General features: G+C 49.6%; 1 protein-coding gene across 2 annotated transcripts in view; it reads right to left on the bottom strand.

Moving 5' to 3' along the window:
* Positions 1 to 6822: 6822 nt before the first annotated feature.
* The window catches only part of STXBP1 (syntaxin binding protein 1), a 64806-nt gene continuing 56533 nt past the window's right edge, over positions 6823 to 15095 (bottom strand). The window contains exon 19 of one of the 2 annotated variants that reach the window (XM_032797810.1): positions 6823 to 9092. In XM_032797810.1, coding sequence (XP_032653701.1) covers positions 9010 to 9092 — 83 coding nt within the window. In that variant the 3' untranslated portion in view covers positions 6823 to 9009. The remainder of the gene's footprint in view (positions 9093 to 15095) is intronic. The other variant, XM_032797809.1, reaches the window with a different exon arrangement.

Below are 15095 nucleotides of genomic sequence, written 5' to 3'. Positions count from 1 at the left end.
ATCAAGCCTCCTTGGAAAAGATAGGAACAGGCTCCCTCTACCATGGAGTAACAGCCAGTTGCTGATCTGGTAATAGGATTTGATCAGGGCTTTGCAGAAGGAGAATATAGCACAGGTACTGTTGAGGCTGTATCCTATTGCAAGCTAGAATGGATCAAAGCACATGCTTGGACAGAGGAGGAAAGGTACATCACGACGTTGCTCCCTATGGTATGTTGTGCTGTCAAATTGAAAATGGAGCTGGCTGTCAATCTGCCCACAGACTAGATTTAACTCTCAGAGGCTGTTGGAGCAGGGCCTTTTCCGTATTCCAGCTAGGGTGGCTGTTTCTTGAATGGGTCATTCAAACTCTCCCAGCAAGAATGGTACTTACTCTAGTTTCCAAATCAGCAGTGTAGGGAGAGTTCGACCATCACTTTAAACACTGAACTGTCTGGCCCTCAAGTGCCATCTTAAGCCAGGGATGGAGCCTGGGTATGGGAGTTAAGGTCACTTGAGGCTTGTCCGCACACAGATGTTGCACTGGTTTAATACCATGGAATCAGAGAATATCAGGGTTGGAAGGGACCTCAGGAGGTCATCTAGTCCAACCCCCTGCTCAAAGCAGGACCAATCCCCAACTAAATCACCCCAGCCAGGGCTTTGTCAAGCCTGACCTTAAAAACCTCTAAGGAAGGAGATTCCACCACCTCCCTAGGTAACCCATTCCAGTGCTTCACCACCCTCCTTGTGAAATAGTGTTTCCTAATATCCAACCTAGACCTCCCCCACTGCAACTTGAGACCATTACTCCTTGCTCTGTCATCTGAGAACAGCTGAGCTCCATCCTGTTTGGAACCCCCTTTAGATAAAACTAAATCACTATGTGGACACTCATTGATTTTGAACCAGGCTTGTATTGGTAAATTAGAGGTGCAAGGTAAATCACAATAAGTTGTAACCCAATTAGAAGAGTGGATGTGTACACGTGCACACTCTTGTCTTGGTTTAAAATCACATCTTTAGTCAAACCAGTGCAGGCTTGTGTACAGACAAGATTTTCAACAGTGACTAGTGATTTTTGGTGCCCAACTTGAGACCCTTCAAAGACGGCTGAATGTCAGAGGGAGGGTTATCAGCACCTCCAAAAATCAGCCCCCTTTCAGATGGTTCAAGCTGGACTTTCCAAACTTAAGGCACTCCTAAGCACTAGTTTGTTTTTCCAAATCTTGACCCAGGCCTTAGCCTGTGGGCTATGGTGTACGGAAAGAGTCACCATTTTAGCGTCTGTGAGAGGTAATAACCTCATCTTTCCCCATCTCTGCTTAGGGTCTGTACCTCTCTCCCTGACACACTCTTCACCTGGCACAGTGTAACTGTGCACACAAATCATCTATCATCAGGCCATATCTCAGAATCCCTGCTGAAGACCCAACTCCCATTGACTTCAATCAGAACATTCTTGGGGGAGAGAGTTAATCTGAGAAAAATCATGAAGTAAAGGGTTTCTGGAATTGATCCTGTGGCTTTGTTTATATGTAGGACCTACCCCAAGTGCCCCATTTAAAAATTATTTATTGCTTCATTTTTTTAATATTATTATAATCAGGTTGTGGCTGTTTTTAATGCACAAGGCAAATTATCAGGTCTCACTTTCAAGGACCTCACAGAGCCACTGAAATTATGTCCCATCACAGACAGTCCTGGAACAAGGGGAAGTTGTGGTCGATCCATAAAGTTTCAGAGCTTGTCTAATGAAACTCATCTCGACAACCGGTGACAAAAAAGGGAGTAGCTTAACAGCTGGTCTTCTAATAAAGATGGAGGGCAGATCTGAACTATGTTCAGTGAGGGATATTTTGGGGGCAGTCTCTTAAGATTAACCTCTTAAAAGTGTGTTTGTGTGAGAACCTCTGACCATATAGACAGCGGAACCCACTGACGACAACCTTGGCTATATAGTGAGGGATAACGAGAGGCCCCATCTCACTGAGAAATGTGAAAGTTTTGCTTAGAAGGAAGTTGTTCTGTGTGAGGTGTTTTTTTGTTTTGCTTTTTTTTAAAAAAAAGACTGCAAGAAGAGGCTTCCATTTGACGGACCAAATTCAGGCCTGGTTTTTAAGGGTGCAGTGCCATTGACTTATAAAGGAATTGCACGCACAGTTTTGAATTTTGCACATGTACTTGTTTTCTTATCGCAAAGCTGGTTGTACTGTGGCCAAGAGCCCCTGAGCTCTCGAAACCAGGACACTGTGATTAATGCATCCTTGCTGGGAGAACACAAGAAGTGCGTGTATGTATTTAATTCTAGGAACTGCAATAACAAGTGACGGTTACATTTTTCAGCATCTCCCGGTTTTGTAATAAACTAGCAGAGCCATTTGACAGTATTTTGTAATGAAATAAATGCCTATTTTTTAATGACATAAATTTGTTTGTTTTTCAGACCAGGTCTCTCTTGTGTTTTTTGGATACAGCCCTGAGCTTCAGGGAACCCAGCCTTCCCAGCTAGCTATTACTTATATATTACAACAGTGGCTGGGAGGCCCCATTGTGCTTGGGACTGTACATACATATAGTTAGAAACAGTCGTGCCCCAAAGACCTAAATAGCTAAGACAGACAGTGTTTGGAAGGGAAAGGAGACACAGCTAGGGGAAGTGACCAAGGCCACCCAGCAAGTCAGCCGCAGAACTGAGAATAGATCCCAGGGGTCCTGAATCTAAGGGCCCAGCATTTTCATGGTATTTAGGTGCTTAAGGATGCAAATAGATATCGACTAGGATTTTAAAAAGCATCTAGGCACTTTACTCCAATGGGAAGCAGATGCCTAGGTGTTTTTGAAAATCTCACTAGTACTTTTGAAAATCTGGTGTGCAGTCCATGCCCTGCCCACTAGACCCCACACTATCTCTCTTCCAAGCTTTAGCTTCAGTTTGGAGTCACCAGTGGAAAGGCTACTTTGCTTCCAACTCCTGATTGTGGGCCAAGGGGCCATTCTTGATTTGTTCCAATTCTCCCTATTGCTGCTGAGATCAGAATCAGCCACTCAAGCACCTTTGCAAGGCTGGTATGTCTTAAAGAGACAGCGCAAGCAAAGGCAAGCCTATGGTATATAGGTTCCTGGATGGGATTGGATGTACTCTGGTGCAGACTTTTCCCTCGCTCCCAACATCCTCCATGCATCCACCATTTCAAAACTAACCACGCTCCCTTGAGATAAAGGGATGGAAAAGGCCACCAACACACTCTGATTATCCAGAGGTCGCTGAGAGCATAGAAACCTGCAGATGTTCAGGAGAGGCAGGATATGATCTGTTTTGAATGTAACCCAACAATAGCAATGCCTGGAAATGTAATGCAGCCAGGAGCTATGGAAGTTCCCCCTATGCAGCTGTGGCAGAAGAACCTGAAAATGGTCATGCTGCGTCGGACCAATGGTCCATCCAGACCAATATCCCATCTTCCAGTAGTGGTTGGTGCCAGGTGCTTCAGAGGGAATGAATAGAACAGGGCAATGAGTGAGTGATCCACCTCCTGTGGGCCAGTCCCAGCTTCTGGCACTCAGAGGTTTATGGATGCTGAGATCATGGGGCGGCAATGCTCCTTGTTCTCATTGCACATTAGGAGAGCTGCAAGGGCGCTGTGAGGCCTCCACCAGCTCTGCCAATACCTTGAAATGTGCAGACATGATGGCTAAGCTGTCATGCCCTGCTTGCGCTATGATTCCCTCAGTCTGGACCAATATCCTGCTCGTCTGCATGGGTGCTTGCCTGGGGCACACCAGCACCTCAGCACATTAGGGGAACACGGCTAACGGATAAAAGGGCCGAATTCTGCAGCATGTGGCCAAGGCATCCAGTCCCTATTGTACAGCTGGGAAGAGTCCACAGATCCCTCCCCCTAGCACCTGGGGCTTGTATTAGACAGCTAAGCCCATTCTGACCTCATCTCGGATCATAAACTACCACAACCCCAGTGTGTGTTGATCCTCCAGGTCCTTCTGCCTGTTAAACAATAGGGAATTGGCTGGAAAATGGGACAGGGAGGCAGGGGAAATAGCAAAATTTGCCTTACATTTTCTAATCAAAACTTCATCAATTTTTCCAACAGCTCTAATAAGATGAACTGGCCTCACCTCAGCGCAGAGGACAGGCAGGAAGGTGGCATGGGAAGTCCTCTAGCGGATCATGTGTGCAGAGACATAAGCCTTACCAGGCCCTGGGAGTTCTGGCACTCACCTAGGTGGGAGCTAGGACTTGTCATATAACAGCTCTGCCCTGGGGAGCTCTGGAACGGATACCGAGACACGCTCAAGGTTTGTTTCCACGACCTCTGCTTTTCCCACTCTGTGCATCAAACACACCGAGCGTGCGAACACTTTAACTCTTTCCAGAGGTGAAAGTAAGCCGGTCCGGTCCTGTACGGCGTACCGGCAAGAGCCAGTGCGCCGTGCCGGACTGGACCTGCTTCCGTGGTGGTGATTTGAAGGGCCCAGGGCTCCAGCCGCTGCAGGGAGCCGCAGGTCCTTTAAAGCATCGCCAGAGCTCCGGCAGCTGGGCCCAGGCAGGGATTTAAAGGGCCTGGAGCTCCAGCTGCTGCGGGGAGCCCCGGGCCCTTTAAATCACCACTGGAGCTCCAGCAGCCAGGCTCCCGCAGAGATTTAACAGGCCCAGAGCTCCGTGGCAGCCACAGCCCCAGGCCCTTTAATTCATCTCTGAGCTCCGGGGCTCCCAGCCGCCTCTGCAGCTGGTAGCTCCGGGGTGATTTACAGGCCCTGGGGCTCCCAGCCACAGCCCGAGCCTTTAAATCTGGAAAGGCCCCACCTCTTCCGGTTGAGGCCACGCGCCCTCAGGACTCCGTCATACCCGGTAAGTCCTTTAAGTTACTTTCACCCGAGTCTTTCCCACAGCAAACACTGTAATGCTCTTTATCAAACAAACCTGTGCCTGGAGCCCAGTGCCCCTGCGTGTGCGTGTGTGTGTCGGGGGGGGTTACTCGAGGTGAGGAAACTGATTTCAGCCATGTGCTTACTGCAGTGTCCCTTCTGCGAGGGACGCCTCCATTGTAAATAGCAGAGGACACGAGCCTGATGAATTCAGCAAAGCTCCCAATGACTTTATCAGGTGCGTAATGACTAACGCTGTGTGGGCTGCCTGCTAGCAGCGCACAGGGTCCCTCCGAGTGCTGGCCTGGACCCAGTGTCAGGCATGGCGTTTGACACGCCCCTGTCACACCTGCCTACCTGCTCTCCCACACCCAGGCACACAGCAGCCATTACCTGGCCATTGTGCTGCTACAAGGACCGGTGCCGCTGTCATGCCATCTGAACAGGCAGCTCGAAGGCCCCGTGCCTTCCATTTCACGGCTCTCCTTGATAGCTCAGAGCCGGCCAGGGCAGCACCAGCAGCCCCTGTTGGAGGGACCCCAATACTGGTTCTAGGCCCTGTTCCTTCAGATGCTCAACCTCATTGCACCCAGCTACCGCAAGCATCCCCCTGCCCCAGAACCCCTGCAGATACCCCTCTAAGCTTCCCGGCTGCCCACTCCCGCCCCCTCTGTGGAGACTGGCGCGAGGTCTCTGGGCATGTGCAGATGAGCACAATGAGTGTTGCGAGAGGAGCGAAGCAGACTGGGGTAGGGGGAAGAAACACCACCACATTCCCCACCCCAGGGAGGCATCCCCAGCCCCGTTGCAACAAATGGGCTCCTCACAACTCAACCGCTGCGCAGTTCTGTGTCAGTTGCTCTTTGTTGCAGAGTGGGAAAAAATTGTCCTCCAGTCCCAACCAGACATTCAGCACTGTAACAAAGGCTCGGTGTCCTTATGGGAAGGCGAGGCAGTGTGACCTAGTGGCTAGAGCACTGGACTGCGACTCAGGGGACATAGATTCTAGGCTCGGCTGGCCACTGGCCTGCTGGCTGACCTTGGCAGGTCATGGTCCCTCTGTTCCCATTTCCCCACCTGATACTGACCTCCCTCGTGCAGCACTTTGAGATCTATTGAGGCAAGGCCCTATAAAAGAGCCTTGCCTTTATTATTAAAGCATTGATTGGGGGCTGGGTACTAGCTAGGATGGGTCTTACCCAGTATGGCCAATCCTCCACTCCTAGCAGAAAATTCTGCAAAGTGTCAAGCTGCTACAAGCCTCCATGATATTCGGTCAACATGTTGACTTTCGCAGACAAATGGGGAGTCAGGAGGTGGGCTGGGGCAAGTGAGGGAGTGAGAGGGGGAACTGATGGGTGCAGTGTTGGTGTAGCCATGTCGGTCCCAGGATATTAAAGAGACAAGGGAGAAGGTCATATATTTTATTGGACAAACTTCTCCTGGTGAGAGAGACAAGCTTTGGATATTAGGAAAAACTTTTTCACTAGGAGGGTGGTGAAGCACTGGAATGGGTTACCTAGGGAGCTGGTGGATTCTTCTTCCTTAGAGGTTTTAAAGGCCCGGCTTGACAAAGCCCTGGCTGGGGTGATTTAGTTGGAATTGGTCCAGGGTTGGACTAGATGACCTCCTGAGGTCCCTTCCAACCCTAATATTCTATGATTCTTCTTCAGGTCTGGGGGGATTGATGACATCTGTGAAATTTTTACCTATTTTTTTTTTTAATGGCTGTGGATTCACTGAAATTGATGAAAGTGAATCAAAATTTCAACCTCCAAAAAAGGGGAGGGGAAATGAACAAAAAAAAGGTTGCAATATTTTCCAGCCTGTTTTGCAACCAGATCTGTTTCCGAGCATGGAGCTTGTGGGGGGCCTCTCTTAATGTTCTAACCAACCTTCCTTCCCACCCACTCCCCACCCCCAAAGAAGACCCACTAGGCAGCCTTTTGCACCATGTATGGGAGCGTATTTATTTATTGACTCGAGCGCTTTCGTACAGAAGAACAGATATACAGAGATGATAGATGTTTGTGCTTCAACACTTTTCAAACACTTAGATTCCAGTAAGTTTCTAGGTAAACAAGTTCCAAGACAAGATGCTTTTAAAATGTTTCCTTTTTGATCAATTATTTGTTTATATAAATAACTGTAACAGAAAAAAGCAGTAAATGTCCAACAGACAAGATCCTGAATCAGGTACAAAGCTAATTTAAAAAAAAAAAAATCAAAAGGAGGGGACAGGGCAAGGAATAACTAACAAATATCAGTGCAAATGTTTACAGACTTTGCCTTTATCTAGTGTTATGGGCCAGGAGCAGGGGCGATGACAAGGAAAAAATTGAAACACCTATGAAACCGAGAGATCTATTTGGGAAGGGCAGGGTGGGAGGAGGGAGAGGAGTTCAATTCCTTGTGGGGAGGGGATGGACCCCTAAACTATCGCAGTGCAGAGGTAGTGGGAGAAAGGAAGAGGAAATAATTGAAAGAAAAGTAACAAGGTCTAGTTTAATCACTATACGCCAAGCTTGTAAGAACATCACAAGACACCGTAACTAATATACACACAGTCCGCTGTGAGAGAGGGACACAGGGAGGCAGGGGTGGGAGAGTTCGGGCGATTACCACAGTCATGAACATTTCACTACTGGACGACAACAGCGGAAACGAACGGAGGCGGCACTACTAGGGCCAGCGCGGAAGGGAATCTCAAGAGGAAACTGAGGCGGTGATGGCCTCGAGCTTATTATTTTTTTTTTTAACTTAAGTTCAATGCGGAGATATAAACGGCCTTGGTTTCATTCATTTTTTTGCAAGCAAAGAGATTTTTTTGACCCCACACATTAAAAAAAAATGTCCCTATATATATATATATTTTCTTTAAGGAATATGCCAAACTGAGGCCGGGTAGGAAAAGGGTTGAACCATTTGAGAAAGGATGCGGATGGGCTGCAGTATAGTATAGCAAGAATGTCTGGGCACCTCCAGGTTCCGGCGCTGCCTCTAGGGGGCATTATTTTGTGGTGACAGATCGTGCTAAAATGTCCCTTCTTTCTGCCCGCAAAATAGCTCTAGGATCCCAATTTAAAGCGGGGGGAGGGGGGAGGGAGGCTAGTTTCTGGTCACAACTGCCCAATCATTGAATGGCGCTCAGCCATTTCCCCTAGTCGCCCGCAATTAGCGCAGTGCACTGTTTGGCTTTTACCCCTGCATCTGAAACATCAAGTATTGGCCACCTTCAGAATCAGGCTACCAGACTGGATAGCCCAACGAGCTGATTGGGAAGTGCAAATCTAACCCTCGCCTCCCAGACAAAGTCCTGACTGGCTGTTCTCAGAAGCACCACCTACACATGCAAAGCGAGAGGTCACCCCTCCAGCAGCAATCTGATTGATCTGTCCAGATGTGCTCACCTGAACCTTGCTCGGGGAGAGGGGAGGGCTGGTCAATATCTGTCAGCAGAAGATGCCTCAGAAGATTTGGGGACTGGTTTGCCGGAATCATGGGTAATCCCCAATTTAACATATTCCTCCATGAAACACAAAATAACTACATCTTTAAGAATCACATACACCCCCTTCTCCTCTCCCCCCCGCCCCCCCCCCAAAAAAAAACTGAGAAAAAACCCCAATGACAGCAGTAATGGAAAGAACTCTATCAAGTCCATATTCGAGCAAATCCCTACATGGAGCAGTTGTGTTTGCATCTGGGTTAGGTACAAGATCACATAGTTGTAAATAATTCATGTGCATCCATCCAGCCTGGAAAAAACGCTTGGAAAATTCTTCTCTAGCAATGCATGAATGGGTTATTTGAAAATGCGTTTGGTTTGGGGGTTTGGGATACATACATAGAGAATAAATATTTTTGCTTTTCGGGGTTTTTTTTTTTTAACACAATGCATTTTTTTGCTTCCCTGCCCCCCACCCCACTCCCCAACACAAACACTTTTGCTTAAAATGAAGGGCAAGTGGGGAGGGGGGAATGGACAGGTTTCTAGAAACAAGAACAGGGAGAAAGCTCTGGGTTGGGGATGGGAGATGGAGCCATGGGTCAGCAAAGTAACGTTTAGCGGGACAGCCAATGGGAGGATTGCCATAAGCCAGGGAGGTGGCATCGTCGTTGTTTCGTTTGCTTTGTTTTGTTTTAACTGCTGGTTTCTTCATCTGTTTTATTCAGTTTCTTCAGCGTGTCCAGCAGTTTCTGCGGGGTGAGGATGTGAGTGGACCCTGTAGGAGGTAGAGGGAAGGACGGGAAGATCGTTAGCGCTCTGAAGGGTCAGTTCGGCAGCATTCATGCTGCGGTCTAGCCTGTGCACCCCCTCTAAGAAAGGGCCTGGGTGGCTCTGCTCCCCCCACATAGTGACAGCTGAGGCAGCACATGTGGTTGGCCAGAGGCAAAGTTAAGGTTGGTGTTTTGGGTGCTTGGGAGGGAATGAGCTTCCCATTGGAGGGCTTTGGTATGGCCAGGCTGAGCATGGTAGGGTGCGCCCTCGCAGCTGAGCATATGTCCACACCTCGTTCGGCTGCTGGAGAAAGAGGCGTGCGGCTTCATGGCAGAGCCCCCCTCGCTCCCTTGTGGCCGTAGGGGTGGCCCCAGCTGCTCCTGTCTATGGCAGGGATAGGGGGATGACAGGGCCTCGCAGGCGTTCGCTAACACAGCCGGACTGCTCTGGGTGTAGAGCACACATCATGCGCGCTACTGCTCTGGAAGCGAGGGGCAGCAAGATAGAGAGAGCAGGCATTGTGTGTGAGCAGCATGTGTGCCCCCCACACCACCCAGAGGGCATCCCCCTGCCACTGAACCTGCCCTCCCTCCCCAATGACGGTCACTGCTTTGGCCAGGTGAGTGGAGGCCAGCTCTGATACCTGAGGCCTTACCTTGCATAGACAGCCCAGTACGTTATTGGAAATGCTTGCAAAAATGGAAGCCTATGGCATTAAGAGTGTTTCTATTGCAGAAAACAATAAAGGAAAGAAAAAGAAATATATGGAAGCCTCGCAGCAAGAGAACTAGGTGCAGCAACAGAATGAGGCATGGAACATGCGGTGGGGACACGGACTGCGCATCAACAGAACAGCATTGAGTGCATGGAGCCGCCAGGGTGGTGTGTGGCGCATGAGGACTGCACATGCAGCGGTGGCCTTTGGGGAAAGACACTGCCGCCACCACGGCCACCGCCATCTCGGGCGGGAGAGGAGAACCAAATGGAAAGTCATCAGCACTTGAAAATGTGCCTCCCTTGAAAGATGGAGAAGAGGTGTGGAGCAGAAAGGGAGGGAGGTCACCGGAAGCTAGACTTATACAGGCAGGCCAAGGAACCTGCAGCCCCGGCCTGTGTCTGCATCCCTACATAAGGGAGGAAATCAAGGTGTGTCGGTGGGGCTGGTTCCTTTTGCCAGCAGCGAACGGCATCCTTGGGTAAAGAGGCTGCCAGAGGTGCCAGGTGCTCGCTGGATGCAGCAACAGGAGATGCTGGAACAGGCCAGAGAAGAGAAGGACCAGGGAACGGGAATGGGAAGCCCTCACAAGTTGCCCTCTGAAACTGCGAGCTGGTCACTGCAACAGGAACCTCTCCTGACTCTCCCTCATGGCACCCATTCAGCATCTACACATCTCAGTCCCTGGCCATGCCAGTCACCAGGCTAAGACATCCAAGACTGTCTGCATGGTATGGCCAAGCAGACAGCCGCAGCATCAACATGCTGGGTCTCAGTCTCGCCTCTTCTCCCCCCTACCCCCACCACATGTGCGCAAGGTTACGCGGGGGTGATGCACAACTCCTCCGCCCAGGTTCCGCCACCCTGGTCACGTTCGAGCCGCATTACACTCTAATCTACTGCTCCACTCCCCAGGGGCAGTGCCGCGCTTTCACAAATAGGGATTGCCAGTCTGTTTCATTTGGGGCCAGATCCTGGTTTCATTGCCACTGATTTTACACCCATGTAACTCAACTGAGGTCAAAGGAATTAATTCCCCGTCACCCTGCTGTACAGGAAACCAGAAGCAGGCCCCTGATCACTCCCACCTCATAGTATGTATACAGGGAACCCAACTCCAGCCCAGTGCAATGACTCCTGGCCCCTGCCTAAGGCACAGACAAACCCACTCCAGCTCAACGTACATTGCCTCCTGGTGCTGTGGGTTGGATTGCCATGTGGTAACCATCTTCAGGCAGCTCCTGTTCTTTATAATGTCCTTTCCTTTAAACAAGGGAACGCTGGCATGAACCCTGGGGACTCTCCCGACTGCGCACCTTACCCAACTGTGTCTGGTTGTTCCCATAACATAAGGACTAGGGGGCCACCAAATGAAATTAATGGACAGCAGGTTTAAAATAAATAAAAGGAAGTTCTTCCTCACACAGCGCACAGTCAACTTGTGGAACTCCTTGCCTGAGGAGGTTGTGAAGGCTAGGACTATAACAGGGTTTAAAAGAGAATTGGATAAATTCATGGTGGTTAAGTCCATTAATGGCTGTTAACCAGGATGGGTAAGGAATGGTGTCCCTAATCTCTGTTTGTCAGAGATGGAGATGGATGGCAGGAGAGAGATCCCTTATGTTCTTATGTGGTTTTGTGATGCACACCAGGGAGTAGGAGGCGCCTCATCCGACTCGTTTCATTGGACGAGTTAAGCCACGTTACTACCCTCCTCTACTCTGGCTCACGTCAGCGGTGGGCGAAGGAGGGTGCACAGTGTATCCAAAACAGTTGGGTAATGCAGAGGGCTGCATCCAGATTTGGGCTCACAGGTCCCCATGCTTGACTGCTCTCCAGAATGCTCTCGCTGCAGGGTGGAGAGAGGGGACAGAGGCGTGGCGATTTGGCTTATCCTCATCCACACCAGGTTTGTGCCACAGACACGGCCCCTCGTCTCAAGCCTCAGCGATAGAGCACTACGAGTTTCTCTTGTATAAGGCAAGAAAGGAGGGGGTGGGGGAGAAAGAAGGTCCTGTAACTCTGTCACTTTAGCCCTGCTCCCTGCAATATGGACAGTGGCTTGTATGCCACGGGGAAAGACAGCCTGTGCAAATCCCAGCCCTCCCCCTCCCAGCAGATCTGCTCTATTTCCTTCTGGGGTACATGGCATTAGGGAGCCCCCTGGCCTCTCCCCCGCAGACTCCTTCCCATATTGCTTGTAAAGCACCAGAGATAAAGTCATCACTGGAAGGAAGCTGACCGTCTGGGTTGAATTCTGAGTCTCCCAACCCTGTGCTCGGCAGGCCAAGCTGCCCTCCTGGAGGAAGCGAAACATGACTGGCAAGATGCTGGAGCGCTTCCTGATGAGAGCAGCCCTCCCGTTACTGGAATTGTCACCTTCATCACATTGATCCCAAGAAAATTATCTGCTACAAAAAAAGTCCTAGGGGCCTGAAGAACCCATAGGTCCCTGTATGTGATAACACAGCATTGCCATCCCAAAGCATTTAGAAATCATGAGTCAGGCTGCAAACGTTATGAGATTTTGCACAGTCATAAGCTTTCTGGGGTCTTTTTAGTTGCCTTCCAGTTTCTGAGGCCTTAGGGGCTCGTGTTTTCAAGCTTTTTTCTGAAACCAGGCTGGCTAGAAACTTACTTTAAAAGACAAACATGAAATAAGAGAGTCTCGTTTAATCACATGACTCCTGGAGCTGGGGCTTTAAGTAAAACAGCAAATACTGTGAAAGTTGGCACCACTGCTAAAATACGTGGCGCTTTTATACAGCTTTTCATCTGGAGAGCTCAAGCCATTTCACAAACGAAGGTAAATATCACTGACTCACATCCCTAAGGGTATTTAGGTGCCTACATTGACATCAGTGGGAGTTAGGCTCCTGAATACAATTCAGGATCTGGGCCTAAGTGACTCCTGAAGCATATGGGAAGAAATGCTGCTATATGTGAGAGCTTTTCTCTCTTCTCTTCTGTCCCTGCCTTGCTGCAGTGAAATCAATGGGAGGCAGGTGCCTAAACCCCCTGAAGGCTCGGGGCCATTATCCTCATTTTACAGCTGAGGAAACTGCAGCATAGAGAGGGGCAGAATGATTTGCTCAAGGTCTCACCACTACTGTGGCAGACTCAGGACCAGAATTTAGATTTCCTGACTCTCAGGCCCATGGTCTAACTGCAAGGCTGTGTAGTCTAGTGATTCTCAACCTGTCCAGCCGACTGGCCCCGCTTCCGGAAGTCTGATTTGTCTTGCAAACCCCCAAGTTTCACCTCATTTAAAAACAACTTGCTTACAAAAATCAGACATAAAAATACACGTGTGTCCCAGCACGCTGTTACGGTCTCATTTTTACCATGTAATTATAAAACAAATCAATCGGAATATAAATAGTGTACTTACATCTCGGCGTATAGTACATAGAGCAGTATAAACAAGTCAGTATCTGTATGAAATTTTAGTTTGTTCTGACTTCGCTAGAGCTTTTCAAGTGTCTGTTGTAAAACTAGGCAAATCTCTAGATAAGTTGATGGATAGCTAGATAAGTTGCCCTGGAAGAGCTCTGAGTACCCCCAGGGGTACACATACCCCAGGTTGAGAACCAGTCTAGCAGTTAGACCATGGCACTGGGAGTCAGGTGTTATGGTCCAAGTAACAAGGCGCGCAACAAGGAGATACCATACCTATGCGTTTTGTTACTCCTGTCCGTGCTGTGTGGCAATCTGCACTGCGCTGGGTAAATCCCAAAGTCCTATCCCGGTGTGCCTTATAAAAACTTGGGCTTGGGTCTCTGGGAGCAACCTCTTCCGTAGTTATTCTAAAATCCTGGTCAGGAATCTGGATGGGGATGTTCAGTTCCGCAGATGACCTGGGGTCTAGCCATGACTCTGCCAATGGTGCGCTGCAGGGATGTAATGGTCCTGCGCTTCCTGGGCACCACAACTTTACGAAGGACGTGGACACCCATCCCCTAAAAGAAACTATCTGTGGCACCAACCCCTGTGCCACCTGCCAGCAATCTGCATGCCACCAGCACCGATGATAAACTCCCACCAGGGTACTTAAGATCGGCTGGAAGAACCTCCTCGCTTTTAACAATGCTTTTGCAGTTTGCAGCCTGTAAAAGCAGAGCTCAAGCCCCCAGAGCAATGTTCGAGCAGCGGGTCCTGAATAGTGCAGCACAGATACTTTGGCTCTACCGAGCACTTCTCTTCCCCATCTCTTGACTGACTGCAGACTGGATGGGGCATGCATGTGTGATAAGCAGGGAACCCTGAGTCAGTCTGGCATCTCGAGTGCATGCCGGGTGAGCAGCCCGGGGGGGCAGAAGAGATGTCGTTGCTATGGATGCTTTTCAACGCAAATGTATTTAGAGTCATGCTGTGCATTTGTGCAGCAAACTTGCCTCCTTAAATGCTTTGGCCTGGCAAACTTTGCAGGGTGGGGGTGGGAGTTGATGCTTAAATCTGAACCAAAAGACTTTGCACTGAAGGAATATTAGCCTGGATGCCAACATACGCCAATTAAGCCAATTCTCTCCCTTGCACCAGAATGACATTTGCACCCAACCTCTGGCCATGGACAGCGGCCCTTTAATACAGTGGCTGCTTGGCTTCAAGTTGGGACAGTGCCTGAAAGGACTTGTGAGCTCTGTAGGCCATAGCTCTGGGTTCAGATGGTGAGAGTGGCCTGCAATTGGATCCAGTTTAAACAAAACTAAAGGGGAGCCCTTGGGCTCCTGGCCACCTTGCTAAGCACACTGACAATCCCGAGCAGGTACTGGATGGGGTGACAGACATGGAGGGCAGGCAGTGCTGGGAAGGGCTGAGGTGCGTTGCCTCTGCCCTGCAGCTCACAGTGGCAGCGCAGTGACACGAGCGTTTGGCTGATTGGAGCCGACAGGAGGACCTCGCTGACAAAAGGCAGGAATAATTAGCATCCAGCCACATCTCCATCAGCGTGGCTCTCGTTCACCTGATCCTTCACCGGCTGCTTCCAATAAACCTAGGCACTTGGAGCATTTCCAGGAGTGGGGAGACAGTGTCACATCCTCTTTAGAAAACAGGTCAGCGCGATCTGGTGCTGCTCTACTCACATGCATGGTGGGTCCTTTAAGATTCTTTCCCCTATTACTTTCATTGTTTCCTCATCTATTATTTCTGGGGGAAATCTGCACCACTGTGCATGCGCAGAATTCATGTCCCCCACAGATTTCTTTGCTTCCCTGCAGAAAAATGACTTTCTGACAGGGAAGCAACGAGAAGCCACAAGAGCAGTCCTGTGACCCTCCTCAGCAGTATGTT

This window comes from Chelonoidis abingdonii, chromosome 24 (assembly GCF_003597395.2).
Source record: "Chelonoidis abingdonii isolate Lonesome George chromosome 24, CheloAbing_2.0, whole genome shotgun sequence".
In the NCBI taxonomy this organism is placed as follows: Eukaryota; Metazoa; Chordata; order Testudines; family Testudinidae; genus Chelonoidis; species Chelonoidis abingdonii.
The sequence above is the reverse complement of the archived record's forward strand: the minus strand, read 5'-3'. Positions and strand labels throughout refer to the sequence as shown.